The sequence below is a fragment of the Crocuta crocuta genome, unplaced genomic scaffold, assembly GCF_008692635.1.
Source record: "Crocuta crocuta isolate KB4526 unplaced genomic scaffold, BGI_CrCroc_1.0 scaffold125, whole genome shotgun sequence".
Lineage (NCBI taxonomy): Eukaryota > Metazoa > Chordata > Mammalia > Carnivora > Hyaenidae > Crocuta > Crocuta crocuta.
Window position 1 is genome coordinate 7,209,401 of NW_027531143.1, and position 12,203 is coordinate 7,221,603.

At 37.9% G+C, this 12,203-nt stretch overlaps 1 protein-coding gene across 1 annotated transcript in view; it reads left to right on the forward strand.

Moving 5' to 3' along the window:
* The first annotated feature begins 10,196 nt into the window (after positions 1-10,196).
* PRKACB (protein kinase cAMP-activated catalytic subunit beta) overlaps positions 10,197-12,203 on the forward strand; it is a 120,869-nt gene continuing 118,862 nt past the window's right edge. The window contains exon 1 of the mRNA XM_077771044.1: positions 10,197-10,459. Within this exon, the coding sequence (XP_077627170.1) occupies positions 10,414-10,459 (46 nt within the window). The 5' untranslated portion in view covers positions 10,197-10,413. The remainder of the gene's footprint in view (positions 10,460-12,203) is intronic.

Sequence of the window (12,203 nt, forward strand, 5' to 3'; positions counted from 1 at the left end):
ATGAGGACCTGGAGCAATAGGAATTGAATATAAATTGGTATAACCACTTTTGGAAACAGTTGGCTATATCCAGGAAAATTGAACACACTTAAATTCTACAACCCCCCAATTCTACAATTAGCTATATACCTAAATAAATTGACAAATATGTGTGTATATAAGCAAGAAAATTTATTGCCACATTGTTTAAAAATCATAGAAACAGTCTCCAGATCAGGATATCAGTATATTAACAGTATAAAAGTATATAAGCTGTGGTATATTCATATAATAGTATCCTCATAAGATATTATAAACACGTAAAATGAGTGAACTATAGTATATATATCCACATGATTGTAACTCAAAAACAATGTTAGAGTGAAGGAAGCAAGTTACAGAAGAATTCTTACAAATTTTTATAAATATCAAAACCAGGCAAAACTGAAGAGCGTATTTTATTATTATTATTTTTTTTACAAATAGTTTATTGTCAAATTAGTTTCCACATANGTGGGAGACTAGTTACAAGGCTAATGCAGTTATCTACACAAAAGAAATCTAAAGACTTGTAGGTCTGTATTATCTGTAAGTTGAGGGTGGGTGGGGTGGGTGGCTTGAATAATTATTTGCAGGAAATGAGTTAATGTAAGTACTTTGCATAGTATATGACCCAAGGTAAGACTCAATAATTGTTAAATTTTCCACCTTCAACTCTTTTCTCACTGATTCCCATTCTATATAAGGAGATAGCAGATAATGAATATACTGGATAAATTTTTTGTACCAATTCCAGAAGTCCAGTACTATCCTAAGTATTCTCAAAGGTTGCCTGACAAACCTTGTATTGGGGCTGTTAATTTAGCTTTTAATGCAACACAGTAGGGTAGTGGTTCTCATACGTAAGTGTGCATAAGGATTATACTTAAACATGAGGATTACACACATACATAAGGACCATACTTTGTTAAACAGCAGATTAATTAGAATTCACACAAAAGATTCTGATTTAATAAACTTGAATTGGATGCAGGAATCTGCATTTTTTAAAGTTTCTTTATTTTGAGAGAGATAATGGAGTAGGGTGTAGAGGGGCAGAGAGAGGGCGAGAGAGAATCCCAAACAGGCTCCATGCTGTCAGCTCAGAGCTTGACGCCAGGCTAGATCTCAGGAACTGTGAGATCCTGACCTGAACCGAGATCAAAAGTCAGATGCTTAATGAACTGAGCCACCCAGGCGCCTCCCCCCACCCAGGAATCTGCATTTTTAAAACAAACACTCCCTAACCATTTTCATGCAGATGGTCTAGACTAGACTTTTGGAAATGCTCGTTTTACTGATTAAAGTTCTGGAATGAGACTGATCTGAGTTCAAGTGAAGTATACCTAGTTCTTTATTTCCTTGGTATAAACTCTTGGGACAGTTATTTTACCTCTCTGTGACTCATGTTCATTTTATGAAATGGGACTGTAACAATTCCCACTTTATAGGACTGCTGTGTGAGTTACATTAAATAATATGTTTAAAAGGTTTAGTGCAGAGCTTTTCACATAGAGAATCCTCTGTCTCTGTTCAAGAGAACTCTTGATAGTGGTGGTGTTAGTGGTGGTGATTTTGTAGTTAACTCAGCTTCTTAACTCCCTACAAAAAATTGACTCAAATCCTTATTACAAGCATTTTAGTATCCAAGGTCCTCCTTATGATTTTATACAAATTTCTGATGGGTTTATATTTTCATGGACCCTTTTGGCTCTGATTTTGTGCTTCTGAGCAATTTTTCTTCCTCATTATATAATACCTTATGACTACTAACTTCTTTGCTGTAAATTTAAGGCAAAGGTAAAAATGGTTCTTTATATATTATCATTTCCTTCAAAGCAACCACAAACACAAAGCTGTTGCATGTAGCAAAAATTTAATTGAAGATTTGGGAGCTACCATAAGTGCCATGTAGGACACAACTTGGAATCACATGTTTGATTTTTTTGTTGCCATGGTCTGTACCACTCCATATAAAAACCTTAGCCTCCTGACATCTTGTTAATTCTTCCCTTCCATCTCTCTCATTCCCTACCTCATGGATTACTCTGAAATTTTGAATTCCTCCTTAATTAGATTGAGCAATTCAGCTCTCTCTAGCTACTCCTAAACTTGCGTGGCTACTTATTTAAAAAAACGAAAACAAAACAAACCCCAATACCTTTTATATAGCAAGATTCATCACTTTTAGAGAATAATTATGGTTATAGGAGGTATATAATATTAACCAAGACATTTGGAAATTAATATTGAGGAAACAAAAGTACTTGCCAGGTTGGAAAGACAGAAAGAAAGACAGAAAGACAGATACACAGGAAGGAAGGAAGGTAGGAAGGAAAAGAAAGAAAGAAAGAAAGAAAGAAAGAAAGAAAGAAAGAAAGAAAGAAAGAAAGAAAGAAAGGGAGGGAGAGAGGAAGAGTGAAGGAAGCAGAGAGAGAAATAAAAAAGAAAGAAAGAAATTGAGGGGTGCCTGGGTGGCTCAGTCAGTTAAGCATCCGACTTTGGCTCAGATCATGATCTCAGGGTTCGTGGGTTTGAGCCCCGTGTCGGGCTCTGTGCTGACAGCTAGCTCAGAGCTCGGAGCCTGTTTCAGATTCTGTATCTCCCTTTCTTTCTGACCCTCCTCTGCTCACACTGTTACTCTCCCTCTCTCAGAAATTAAAAAAAAAAAAAGAAATTGAAAAATTACCTTAATTTTCTACCATGGTTCTGCCACATTCCACACATATTATTCAAATAACTCCTTCCTTCAACTTCCAGATCACAAAAACTAAAAATCATATTTAACTTCATTCTCTTTAATTGGATACTCGATAATTATTTAACAGAATAATTTAGAAGAAAATTAAACTATTTTTTCCTTCTTTATTCTGTTTCCAGTAAATTAGTGTTGCCAAATAATGAGTTTTAGTGGAAAGAATTTCTAACACACCCGTGTGAAGTTTAGAGCACTTGAGAGCCTGGGTTTCGGTCCTGGTTTTGCCTCAGGAAATTTAACAAATCAATTAACCTAACTCTGTGTTTACTCTATTTTTAAAATTTCCCCATTTTAAAAATGGGAAAAATGGGGTGAGGTGTTATTAGTTTCCTATTGCTGCTGTAACACGTTATCACAAACGTGGTAGCTTTTAAAATGACACAAAATTAGGCACCTGGGTGGCCTAGTCAGTAAAGTACCCGACTTCAGCTCAGGTCACAATCTCACATTTTGTGAGTTCAAGCCCCGCATCAGGCTCTTTTCTGACAGCTCAGAGCCTGGAGCCTGCTTCAGATTCTGTGTTTCTCTCTCTCTGCCCTTCCCCTGCTCACTTTCGGTGTCTCTCTCAAAAATAAACATTAAAATAAATAAATAAGTAAAATGACACTAAATTGTTATCTTACAGTTCAGTAGGTCAGAAATCTGACCTGGGTCTCACTGGGTTAAAATCAAGGTGTCAGCATTGTTGTGTTCCTTTCTGGATACCTTAGGAGAAAATCTGTTTCTTTGTTCTCTAGCTTCTAGAGGCTGCCCACATTGCTTGGCTCCTGGCTCCATTCCTCCATCTTTAATGTCAGCAGTGAGGTAGAGTCCTCACACTGCACCACTCTGAACTTCTTTGTTTCCCTCTTCCACTTTTAAGGACCCTTGTGACTACAATGGATCCACAAAGACAGTGCAGGATAGTTTCTCTATTTTAATGTCAGCTAATTAGCAACCTTAATTCCATCTGCAATTTTAACTCCCCGTTGTTAATTGAGATAACATATTAGCAAATTCTGGTAATTAAGACTTGGACATCTTTGGGAGGACATTATTCTGTCTACCACATCAGGTAGCAGAATATTTCTCACATATTTAACAAAAAAAATTCTATGATTTTATGATAAAGTCCATCACATTTTGGGTGGCAGGGAGGAGAAGGAGCAGTTCTTTACAGTACCACCGAGGAGAAATATTTGTGTTTACTAACACTGTTAAATAAATTTTCTGGACATTTTTCCTTTACTGAGTGCTCAACTTCTAGTCCACCTACAAGATGGGACATTTCTGCTTCTCCACTGATGAGTCCCAAGACTGCTAATTAATTGACTTATCCTGGATAAGAAGCAGAAACAACCCAAGGTAGATCAATGGAATTCTCTCATTAGAACCTGAATTGTGGGAAAAGAACAAGACTGAAAACAATCTATATTTTGTTGTTCCATTGGCTATCATACAGAAAATGTCAACCAGCAACTATTTCAACTCTATGGAGCTGCTTGGCTCTCGAATGTGCCAAGCCTGACTCTTTAGATTTTTTTTTTCCTTCCTACAAGCATCTATGTATTCTTCCATAGTTTGCTTTTATTGTCCTAGCAATCAGTCAATCAAATTAGTACCCTCTCTTTCTTTTTGATCTCTGTGACTATAATTCCTGTTTTTCTCTCAGCCTGTCTGCCCGTTCCAGGCTTTTATCACACCAGGCTCCTTTTAGGATCCCCTTTCTGTTCTGTTCTGTGACTGTCCATTCTCAGCAGCTTTTTCATTCTTTACATTTTCAGTGAGATTTCATTCAGAGCTGTGGCCTTGGCTCTCATCTTTACATGGAATTCACAACTTCTGTATTATACTAAAGAGCCTTAACAGTTACTAAATCCCACTGATTTTACATTCAAATGTCTTTACCTGTATCCTTTCTTCTATCCCACTGCTGCTACACTACTCAAAGACTTCACATTATTCTTCTATTTCAACAGCTACCTTACAGGTCTGTTTGCTGCCAATCTTTTGTTCATCCTATATAACCATCACACTATCAAAGTTACCTTATTAATAAAATGTGAGATTATATTACTCTTTTCCTTAAGTATATTCAACGGTTCTCTATTGCATGGTGAACAAAGCCCACTTTCTTAAATGGCATGTAAGGCTTCCCCCAAAATTAGAACTATCTACTCTGAAATTGCCATTCATTCATTCACTCATTAAATAAATATTTATTGCATACCTACTATGTGCCTGACATCATTCTGGATAGTGTAGACACAGTGGGAAGGTGGCAACTCTCACAACATCCTTTTATAACATCTGATCTGGTGTGATCTAGGGATAATTGTCATGCAAGACTCTGTTAATGCTGTTCTTAGTTCTTAGTAATCTCCGCCCCCCCTCCTGTTTAACAGCAAGATCCAATGCTAAATTCTCCATGTAGGTTATGATTTAGCGGCACTTCTTTTACATTTCCTCAGTGATTTGTTTATATTTATACTATAGTACAAAATAAACTTGTCTTATTTTACTTAATTACTTATATGTCCATCTTGCCTTACAGAGAAACGTGAGGGAAGAGAACAGATTTTATTGATCTTTGTATCCCTATTATGCTTCGTATACAGTAGGAACTCTCTGAATGATTACTATAGAAATATAAATACAAGAAAACACTGAATGTTTCTGCAAGGTGGGCACACGGTTACAGTTATTATTATATGACAAAAGTTGTCCCAAGTACTTTTCACAGATGATTTAATTTAATCCATGTAACTTCATACTTTGGGAAACAAAGAACAAGGGAAATTAAATAATATATGTGAAGGTCATAGATGTTGGCCATAACAGAACATGTATCCAGATTTTTCTGAATATAGAACTCAAACCTTTTCTACCTCATGACCCACCACTCTGGTTTGTTACTGTCAGTACTATGAATATAGTTTTAATTTAGAGATTTCATGAAAGCTCTTGCCCCATCTGTTCCGTGATTTCATAAAGAAACAAATGTTTTGTAGATGTGGGTGTTATTTTTGGTCTACAGGTATGTAAAAAAAAAAAAAAATGCATAGCACAAAACTGAAATAGTGGAAATTTAGCCATAGTTTTGATAAAACACACTAGTAAAACCTGATATCCAAAAACATATCTTTTCTGAGGGAATGTATTAAATATGAAGAGAAAAAAATTGTTGGTATTATTCTCTCTTCCATGTTTTTTTTTTCTTAAATCACTTTCAGTTTGTATTCTAGCTTTAACACCAGAGGTGAGTTACTATTCTACTGTTACTAACCCATTTTTGTTAACTTTGAGCAGGTTTCTTAACCACAGTTAACTATTTTAGTCTCTTCATCTGTCAAGAAATACCCAAAAAGATGAATACTGAACTTCAGATAATAAATATGTTATCAAACAAAGAGGTTAGAATTATGCCCAAGAAGAAAACTTTGTACTGTACTACAATGCTTTGAACAATTATCATATTTGTAACTTATTAACTGTAAAATTACTTCCTTATTTCCAAACTATTATTCTGCCCTTGGCTTGATATTTAACATAGTATCATTTGGTTTAGGAAATACAATATTGTATAACAATGAAATATCAGACTATGTGGACTACTAGTTATCATTCAAAATAATCATAATCTCATGACGGTTAAATACATTTTTACTTGCACTTATTTTATGTAAAATACAACATAAAAATAAATGACTTAGCCATATACTCCAACAATTATCAACTTCAGCTTATCTGTCCTGGTGATTGTAAAGGAAAAACAAGTATTTCTGACATACATTACTTTTGAGGGTGTTTTGTTTTAAAAAGTCTTGGAAATCAAGTTGATGATAATAAAAACCATGAAATAAATAGCAATAATAATTTACTAATTTTTACGCACTTTCCCACTCTTAAATGATGAGATAACTCTAGGAAGAAAAGGGCCAAGGTTCTTAGGTCCTAGGCATTATATTTCTCATTTGTAAAATGGGGGGGTAATAAAACCTAATCTTAATGAGGGCCGAGATTACATTTGTCTTACACAAAATGGCATAAAATCTTGTGCTCTGCCACTTACCATATGCATGATCTTGGCCAAGTTACTTTTCTTCGTTGAACCTTCGTTTTACTCATTTGTAGAATGGGGCTAATCTAATCTTTCTAGCTTATACAGGTGTGTTGTGAGGATCAGATTAAAATAATTTTTTTTATGTCTTTTATTTTGAGAAAGAGAGACAGAGAGTGAGCGTGGGAGGGGCAGAAAGAGAGGGAGACACAGAACCTGAAGCAGACTCCAAGCTCTGAGCTAACAGCTGGGCTCATACCCACAATCCACGAGATCATGACCTGAGCCGAAGTAGGACGCTAAACTGCTTAACCAACTGAGCCACCCAGGCGCCCCAATCAGATTTTAAAAAATGGCAGGTGAAATGTTTTTATAAAGTACTAGAAAATGTAGAATCATTTCCAAAGCAAAATACAATTTTCCTTACTACATAGTGCTTCAGGCTCTTAGATAAAATATTGTAAGAAAGGGGCGCCTGGGTGGCTTAGTCGGTTAAGCATCTGACTTTCGCTTGGGTCATGATNAAAAAATATTGTAAGAAAAAGATTTAAAGTCTTTTCTCTGTAGGACTCCCTTCTTGTGGTGTCTGATTTCCTAAGGAAATAACATCTAGTTCTATCTTTGTACTTGTCTAGGTTATAGGAAAGTCATCAGTGACAAAGGATAGAAATTGCCTCATGTTAGTTAATGCTAATATTTCAAGAATAACTCAACAGTTAATGAAATTTCTGCCACGTCTGGAATATAAAAAAATGTCTTGAAACGTAGTTTTCTATATGTTACATAATTGATGGTCTCCTATAAAGAACCCTTCTCTAAGAATGAAAAACCAATTTGTATTTAATTGTAATTAAATGATTGTGAATATTGACTAATTGAAAACTATGAAACTAAACTCCTAAAGTATAATCTTCCTTGAATCAGAAAAACACAAGCTAATATAAGAAACAAATAATAGTAAAAGGAAAAAAAGAAAAATAATAAGGTATTTCTAATTATTGATCACTTTTTTCTTTGTTAATAATTTACTTCTTTTCTTAACCAGTGATAAAGTTAAATTTCAGAAGGAAGAAATTTTGTAAAGCTGAATATTTTGCTTATTAATTTCCCAGAATATAGTTATGATGTATCTAACTCTGTAACAGAGTTGTCAACTGTCTCCTTTGAAAATTTATGATTTGCTAAACAGATGGCTGCCCTCTTATTAAAGGCCTAGTACTCAAAATCATGTTAAAGAATGGAACAAATTATGTGTACAACTACTCTTTTATTATTAAAGCCAGTCTCTAAAAAGGCACACATTTTAAAACTCACCCCAATGAGGACAGTATGAATACTCCAGGATTCTAGGAAGATTCCCTCCAAAATAAAGTATATCAAAAAGTTGTCTTTAATTTGGTCTGTATGTGGCTTATTACTATTTATTGAATTTTTCATGTATGTAAAGCAAATGTCACATCCACATCACAAAACTAAATGTGATTGGAAAGATATGACATTGTTGCAACATTGTTACATGCTGACACAAAACCTCACATCTAGTCCAAGCCCTCTTTTCTCTGTTATTTTTATAGTACTTGGATTTAATGGGGACTCTTAAAACAATACAGTAGTCCCTCTCTACTTATCCATGGGGGTTAAGTTCCAAGAATCCCAGTAGATGCCTAAAACCATGGATAGTACCAAACCCTGTAGGTACAAAGATTTCCTCTGCATACATAGGTACAGTAAGAGACTGACAAGAACTACTAATAAAATAAAATAATTATAACAATGTATTGTAATAAAGTTATATGAATGTGGTCTTTCTATGATCTTTTTGTTCTGTACTCACCCTCCTTGTGATGATGGAAGATGATAAAATGCCTTCATGATGAGATGAAATAAGGTGAATGACGTATATACTATGACTTGATTAGGCTACTATTGACCTTCCGCTGATACTTCAGGAGAATCATCTGCTTCCTGACCATGGGTAACTGAAACCACGGAAAGTAAAACTGTGGATAAGGTGGGGGGACTATACTATAATGAAATTCCCTAAAAAGTAAACTATACCTCTTGTAGCTTAAGTCAATGGATTTCAAACAGTGAGAAAGCAAGTTACCACAACATTCACTGTTTTTGATCAATGTTATAGACAAATGGTGACTTTGGAGCCTATCTACATTCGTTCAAATCCTGCTTCCACAAGATGATAGCTGTGTTACATAGGGTAAGTTGCTTAACTTCTCTGTCTCGCTCTCAATTTACACCTTAATGACAGTAAAGTACCTTATCTCCCAGGGTTTTGAGGATCAACGAGTTACTATTTGTACAGTACTCGGAATACAGTACATATGTTTGTGAAATTAACTTAATGGAATTGGTAATAAGAAATAGCTACTAAGAGTTTATGGAGGACATTCTTAGCACTCCTTTTCTGTCAGTAATGAAAAATGTTTTTTTTTAAACTTCCGAAAATTTCCCTTGGCTTACTTTAAAGTCAGCTGGTATCCATTATACTCTACTGTGCCAGGTGTCTTGAGGACACCAAATAAGTTTATGTGGTCTCACCCTCGAGAAAAGTCTTTCTGCATTAAGTTTGGCACAAATGCTCACAAAGTTAAAAGGAACATGCAATAAAAAATATTACAGTGCCATACAAATGACCCGTAAATGAAGCTATCTGGAAAAATCAAGTGCTCTATAATGTATATTAATAAAACGCAATTACAATTGTGAATGCATTTATTTTGACATCAACACAGAAAGCTGCTCAATCCAGTGTTTCACATCAACAGACACTTTGCAGAAATAATATTTTCCTTATCGTCACCTGGGTCGTCTGATAAAACCTTTGGAGTGACCCCACAAAATCATGGCGAATGAATATCCCACTGGAAACACCACGGGGCTTGCGACTGATGCCTGACAACCGGGAGGGCAGCTTGGTGGGCTCAGCGAATACCTTAATCTTCGGGTTACAGGCAGGCTCCGAGCCACGGTCGACAGTAGGACCAGGTTCTTTCCGCGGCTGATGCTGACCAGTCCGTACCCTCCAGAGGCTAGAACTAGGGGGTTCCCCTCGCTTCGGATCCCCTGCACGCACGTGCGGTTCTCCCGGCCCTGGGGGAAGAAGGCAACCTTCGAGGGAGGAGCCGCGGGATTGCGGGGCACAAAGAAAGCAACCCGAGCCCCCTTGCGGCCTCCCGAGGCCCAGCTCCAGGGCTGCGAGACGACGGGTTCCTCGAAGCTAACGGTTCCCACGCCGCCTCCGGTATCTCGGGGATGGGCATCCGACCCAATCCCGAGCGACAACACGCAGTTCGGCGAGCCGCGGAGCTGCCTGTCAGGGTTAGCCCGCACANGGCGGGGGAAAGGGGAGGGGCTGCCCGCGGCCGCCGCTGCTACAGCTGTTGCCCCCGGGGCTGAGGAGTTAGCTGAAGCCCTGCGCTCGGAACCGGCCCAGTCTTCTCGTCCGGACCCGGGGCGCCAGCGCCAGGAGCACCCACCGCTTTGACCGGTGCAGGAGCGGGACTTGCCTGAGCCTGTGGAGCGGCGGGGACGGCCCCGGCCCCCCTCCCCTCCCTGACCCCTTCTTTCCATCGTCCCAGTCATGGGGAACGCAGCGACCGCCAAGAAAGGCAGCGAGGTGGAGAGCGGTGAGTCAAGGGCCAGGTCTGGGTACCGCCGGGCGGGCCGGCGCGGGGCACCGATCGCCCCTCCGGGTCGGAGCCCCGAGGCCGCGGGCATGGTCCAGGCCTCGCAGCGGCCGCCGGGAGCTGCTGGAGGGGGCCCTAGGGACCAGCTGCCTTCCTCCTCCATCCCCGCCCCCCCACCCCAGCTCCAGCGTGAGGGCCCAGCGCGAAGGGCCGGATGGAGAGATCGAGGGAGAAGAGTGGTCCCCGAAATTCCCTTTCTCTCTAGAGCGAGGGGAACGCACTCCCTAGAACAATTCCCCAAATATGGTCCGGATAAGAACTCTATAGAAGCATCCCAGCCCTCTCTTCCCCTACCCACGACCACCTCTTTGGGAGCCACAGGTAGTGCTGTGGGCAGAGTTGGCTCTTTTCCCTCCATCACTTGGGGGCCAGCCCAACCTTACCACAAGGTAAGGGGCTACTAGCCTCGGCTCTCACAGGTAAGGTTAATTCTGAGCAAGCAACTGTGTTTTAGAGACCCTCCGTCTCTTCAGATTAGGAACGGGAGTTACAAGACTAAAGTGCAACTTTTTCCTTGAAAACAGCAAGGCAGGTTTGCCTTTTTCTTGAGATATTCAAGAATCTCCTACGGTGTGTATAAACTTAAAGGTCACTTGGAGTTGAAGTGCTTACAGAATACGGTGAATTTCTTCTGAGAGCTCAAAGTGCAGGCACTCTACACTTTACACCAAATAATAAAAAATCATGCACATGGAATTTCTTTATAGTTAAATAAATAAATAAATAAATAATAAATAAATAAATAAAATCAGGATAGCTGTGAAAGAAAAATTGGTGTGTCTTTGTCAGGCTTCTCTCAGGTTTTATAATTCAGAATGATCAGATAACAAATGGCATGTTTTATCACCAGGAGTAAATGACATCTCGGCACTTGAGGGAATGCCAGATAATTAATTTCAGCTTGTGTAAATAGTGACTTTTAATGTTTCTATGTTTGTAACATGTTTTAGGTTAATTTTGTAATTTGGCATGAAGGAAATAGCTTCTTTTTTTCCCCCCTGTGTCAACAAAGCAGAATCAATTTGGAAAGATTTAGTCATTCGTTTGTTTAATGTGAATAATAAGATCAGATTATATGGTTTATGTTTCACCAGTAAGGTTTTGGTGTTAACTTTCAGGAGCCTCAGAAAAGTTTGAGATACTAACTTTCATACAATTTATCAATGACTATACTTTAGTAATAGGGAGATTTTTAAAAGCCATTGTAGAGGTAGAACTTTGTTACCTTCTTTTTCAACTACAAAAATGTAGTAACTATACAGAAAGTATAAGAATGTGGAAAGTGTGAAGGATTATTTGTGTCTGAGGAGTTATCATTTTTCCTTTTAAGTTAAAGATAAAACATGCTAATTGTGTACAGAAGAGTATGGTTGATAATGGAATCATATCAGTGATTTTCATTAGCAAATACTGGCCTGTACAGTGTTTATATTTTTAATAATGATAGTAGAGTCTTCTCTAATCTGTATATTTCCATTATTAAGTTACCAAACTAATTCTCCCTTAGACAGCTTGAACCTCATAACTTGGGATAATCTCAGAATATTTACAGAAAACAGAATGAAACTTTAAATATTTATCTGAATATATTTAAATTATCCTTACAGATAGATTCTTTCCTGAGCTTTAACTATTAGTGACAGTCTATTTAGTAAGTATGTGAGCCAGCTTTTTATGTAAGTTT